Consider the following 5,371-nt stretch of genomic DNA (forward strand, 5'->3'; position numbering starts at 1 on the left):
ATTGAAACAACAACTGTAAGTACAGCATTACTTAAACACTGTTGGGTTTCAATGTCATTTTTATTAACCTACTTTAAAGTTTTCCTTACTCAGATCTCTGTTAAGCAAAGTTATTCACCAGTTATTCCGTACTAGAGATCAATGCTGAACAGATAGCAGCAGAGCACTACCCGAGTATTACATCATTCCTGAAATTCTTTGAAAATCTCAGGGAATCTCAGGAACTACAACATGGCTAAATATGTACATTTTTCAGGGTAGGGGTTTTTTTTTTTTGGTTCAAACAGCAGCTTGCAGACTACCTCTGGTCTGCAAAGCCTGAGGGAGCTGCTTTGTCAGGCAACTGCAGCCTCTCTACATACTCGAGGTCTCCCTGTGCCTTTCAAGTCAGGTATGAAAGCTCTGGGCTGTCACGCCAGACAGTGTGGGGTATCTCCACTTCTCCCCTATTTGATAATGCTTCTCATCTGAACACTACATGGCAGCCTTAAAATCAAATTTTTTAAAAAGGCCATGCATTAATTGCACTCAACTTCATTTGCCATCCACAGGCAAAATTTCAATGCAAGTTCTTCCAGCCAACTTAGTTTATACATCACACCACTCATTTCCAGATTTAAAACCAAAAACAAAGACAAAAACCCCCAAACCTCAGCTTCCAAGCTACATCAGAGCACACGAACCAGAACTTTCTATTAATTGGTAGAGTTTGCAGACAATATGCTTAATCTTAACAAAAGATTAGCCTGATACATCAATAGCCATCTCACTAAAGAAACATCTACCAATTACCACCAATCCAGTAGATCAACGCCACAGCGTTTTCCTTCATGGACACCAGGTTACACTACCTTCCAGCATTCAGAAAATCATCACTTCGAATTCCCTAACAAATCGCTCAAGTGATTACTGTCCAAGACACAAGACAGCTGTGTAAATGCTGTAACTTCAATCACAACATTGAAGTTATAAAAATACCTTTAATTTCACTGTCTAAGCCATCTGATATCAAGTGGTCACTATTCCTGTTTGAAACGACAGTATAAGGATAATCTTCATAGCAATCCTGCCAGGATGAAAATAAGGAAAAAAAGAAGTCAGAATTTTAAGAATACTATAGCACACACACAAAAGTCAGTCAATTGTAGTTTAACTTTAGTAACAGTTACCTAAATTAGGAAAACATGTTTGTTCATATATATTCATTTCTTGACTAGTTTGTGAGGCTTTAAGAATCTGTTCTGTTGCAAAGATGACAGTTATATTCACCAAATGAAGCAAGTTTCCTCTGGCATGCTCAAATAGCTTCACTGTCAACTAAAGCCAGCAACTCCAACTCACACAGCAACACCTACAGCAGTGAAAATACGCTCCCTAAAGCAATTTCTGAACAAGCTCATACAAAAATAAAATAATCTATGTTGGACAGTTGACACGGGACAGAAAAAAAGAAAAAGATCTAATTAGTTTATGGTGGAACAGTACTCACTGGTCCTCTTAGCTTACAGAATACAAGACGTTTAAACTTCATATTGCCGGCTAGATTTGGTAATGAACTATGATTTCTCAAACAAACCTTATAATCAGATGCAGTAAAAAAACTACAGGTCAGTCAAAAGCAAACTCAAGATAGAGTATTTGTGGTCCTGAAGCCAAAAATACAGACATTTATGGCCAACTGAACTCACGAGTCTGAGCTAACACATACTATCATTTGCCATCTTAGCAGATGATAGACCAGACCAGACTCCAAGACATTACCAGAAAAACAATACATGCCCCCACAACACAACACACCCGCATTGCTCAGTGAAGTACAGAAGATCTGGGAAAAAAACCCAAATTTTAAGAGTGAAGAAAGTTAATCAGAATGAAGGTAGAAAGTTACTATGAGTAGGCCAGTTCTGAGGTTACTTGTTTATGTCAGTGCATAAAGCAGAAGTCTATTATTTCGGTGCTCCTGTCAGTCTCTCTCAGACAGTCTGGTATTTCAGTGCTCCTTACTGTCAATTTGAGCAGCATAGAGGACAGGTCTTTTAGAGAGGACTTATCTTATGCCATCACAAAAAGTCATAGCTGTGTTAGAAGTATCTTGACTGCCTATTAGTCCATTCTGTAGAAGACGTACATAACACTAAGGCAAAATTTGACACAACTAAAATGGGCTTTCACGTGCACCTTATAAATTGTTTTTAGAATCCTACAATACCTGGTTCTGGATGGCATTTTTCTGAAGGTATTGACTCCAAGGATCTGGTATCTGTTCATCTGTTCCTCTATTAGACACCCGAGAATTTATTTTCAGCAAATAGCAACCCTGAGTTCCATACCGCTGCTTCATCTCTTCATAAATGGAGTCAGCTCTGAAAAAACAAAACATTTACTCTGTCTTGATATCAATCCAATTCTACTCTAAATGTGTACAGCAATAAGCTATTTTAGACTATTATCCACAGAGATTAAAAGGAAAATTCGCCTATTTTTAAAAGCAGTCCTTTATATGAGTGAAACAGAATCTCTGAGAATTAGTTCAGCAAGCTAATAAAGCATCTCCCTCAAGAAACCAGGACTGATTCTTCTCATTTTATATGAATAAAAGAAGTGGATCTAAAAATAATTCTTAAGGAAATCTGCCTTGATAATATTAATGGATCCTGTTGTATGTCTAAACTTGACAGAATTTAAAGGCAAACATTTTAGTCAGGATGTTCTGTAAGTTCACAGAAGGCAGAAGACCCACCTTTGTTCTTCTCCTGTGCTCACATCATGCAGTAACACATAGTATTTGAGTGTGTTTGGTATAAACCACTTGGGATATAAATATTCACTACTATGTTGAATTCGATGTTGTTCTTGAGACAGCTTCAGAAATTGCTCCACAGGCTCTGGTTCACTAGAAGAAACTACAAGCATACCTGTATCCATGTTAAGGACATTTACCAAGGAATCCAGGAACTACAACTGATCGTATACTAGAACGGGAAGTTACAAAGTAAGACATGAGTACAATGTTTAAGCCTGTACCACAAAAGTACATGCAATTAGAATTTGGCCTTAGTCTCAAGAGAAAACACTGTTTAAACAGTCAGTTAACTAACATCTGTGACATGAGATGAAATAGGAGTCTCCTCCAATTCTGACGCTGAATACAAGTTTAAGCTAATAGTTCATCTAAGGTTTTTAGATATAGAACAACTGTTCAGATATGAAACATACAGCTGAGATTCACCCCCAGTGATCTCTGGTTTTCAACCTCCAATGAGTTGGGACTATAAGGTACCACCTGAGCAACAATAATGGCCAGCATTCATAAACACATCAACATCTGAGTAAAGAGTTCGGTGTTGAAACCTGCAGCATTGTAATTACTGTAAAGCTAAACACCAGCTACATCATGACACAGTGCATATCTCTACTTTCCATGTAGAAATCGGGCCTAATTTTTGGTTAAAAAAACAGTGAAAGTATTTAGTCATCTTTCCAGACTTTTTTGTCCAAAATAGCTTGAAGTTCACCAATTTTCCAAAACACCATCCCCAACCTCCCCCTTCCATCTGATAGGAAAAAAGCTGTAAAAAGCAGTAGGTGCATCCCAAACAAACAAGCCTCTGTTGTACCTAAGGGATCATTAATGGACACTTAAAGAGCTACATGCGAAAGTATTTTAGGATGAGGAAGTTTGGTTTACAGGTATTGCTTAAAGTTCAGTTTGACACAAAAAAAGTGTTAGTTTTTTTTTAAAAAATGAAAACCCCACACCACTAACCACAAAGAAAACCCTGGCCCCCCTATGATATTAATCGGGATAGCTGGTCATGTTGAAAAAACAGTATTTCAAATCATACTGCCAAAAAGAGTTATTGTGAAATTCCAAAGTCTCCTGCATTGCATTTCTGCAGCCAGCTGTCACAGTCTTCACTAGAGAGATCCACAATGCTCAAAGGATACATGCGACATAGTGGTTTAAGAACTCGTGATCTGATGCGGGCATGGACTGCAGAAAACATTCTCTGTAAGACTCAAACCAAGGAGTAGTAGCTGCAATACACAATAAGAGAGGACGAATTACAATAGTGAGCAAAACCTCTGCTTACTCATTTATGAAAAGGAAACATGAGAGACCACACCTAGAAGTGAAGCTTGCAAACTCTGACAAGGTTTGCATGGCAGGGAACAGAAGGGGGACACAGTCTAAGGAGAAAGCATCTGGAATACACACAAGTGGGAGCAACAGTAACACTTTCAATCAAACCATGTGAAAATGAACAGGATCTTTAGCTTCCTCAATATTGGAGACTCAGGTGTTCAGCCCTTGTCAGAGTAACTACTCCTTACTGTCCCTTTAAGCACATGCACACGCCGGAAAGAAAAAACATTAAAAATTCTTCTAACAGCCATTGACTTTGCCTCAGCTAGGGATGTAAGAATTGACTGAGAAACAAAACTAATTTTTGAGTATGTAGTGGAACTAAGGCTACCAAAACCCTATCCTGCCAGTTTGTCTAAAGCTTTTTGCAAGTGTTGTGACTTGTCTTGACAGTAGTTCCCTTCCGCTGTCCTGCCAAAATCAACAGTTCAGCTGTCAGCTGGCAATGCAGAGATCCAAAACACAGCAAACTCAGATCCCAGTTGTGCCATTAATGCCATATAATGTGAAACCTGCCATGTTCAAATGCTCTTTTACAATAGGGATTTCTTTTTTCCAAGAGTAACAAATCAAGGGAAACCAAGTATGTCTGGGACATCCAAAGAACATCTGTTTGTTTCTACTCCAACTATCCATCAAGCAATGAAGCATTATTTCTTCTTTCAAGCCTGTTTTAATGTCATCTCAATTCTGCAACTCCTTCCCTTGAGCAGAAAAAAGATTCCAGAATGAAATCAGTCCAGCTCCAGTAACCTGATTTCACACTGAAGTTAACTGGAATCCAGTGTAATCTCATCTGCAAACTAGAAAACAATAACTAGTACAGAAAAAATGCATCAGTAAATAATCCTGAAGGAATTTGTCTTCTTTATATGGCCCCAAGAAAACACATGCCTTGACTTAACTCACGTAAGAATTTCTAATGTTTTACAAACACACGTCCCGCAAAAAATACCACCCTGATTTCTTAGCTAAGTTTCATTTTTACATTGGAACTATCTTCTAGTGCATTAGGTTAAAGCATTTTGTTTAACCCTACATTTGCCAGGCCATCTCACAGCAGCTTCATCCACACAAAAAGTCACATACAGTCACACTTCGTAAGTGAACTCAGTCTAACAGCCAGCACGTCTGACATAGAAAAAGAGCAACAGGAGGCAAACTTCTAGATTTTTTTATAGTAGCCTTTCCAGCAACTGCTCTTTGGGCACCCACTTAGGGCAA

General features: G+C 38.4%; 1 protein-coding gene across 1 annotated transcript in view; it reads right to left on the bottom strand.

Moving 5' to 3' along the window:
• TRAPPC8 (trafficking protein particle complex 8) overlaps positions 1-4,086 on the bottom strand; it is a gene marked incomplete at both ends in the record, with an annotated part of 23,495 nt that extends 19,409 nt beyond the window's left edge. Inside the window, 4 exons of the mRNA XM_010144190.1 lie at positions 979-1,066; positions 2,210-2,363; positions 2,741-2,915; positions 3,949-4,086. Coding sequence (XP_010142492.1) covers positions 979-1,066; positions 2,210-2,363; positions 2,741-2,915; positions 3,949-4,086 — 555 coding nt within the window. The remainder of the gene's footprint in view (positions 1-978; positions 1,067-2,209; positions 2,364-2,740; positions 2,916-3,948) is intronic.
• Positions 4,087-5,371: the final 1,285 nt, after the last annotated feature.

Source organism: Buceros rhinoceros, unplaced genomic scaffold (genome assembly GCF_000710305.1).
Source record: "Buceros rhinoceros silvestris isolate BGI_N320 unplaced genomic scaffold, ASM71030v1 scaffold20259, whole genome shotgun sequence".
Classification (NCBI taxonomy): domain Eukaryota; kingdom Metazoa; phylum Chordata; class Aves; order Bucerotiformes; family Bucerotidae; genus Buceros; species Buceros rhinoceros.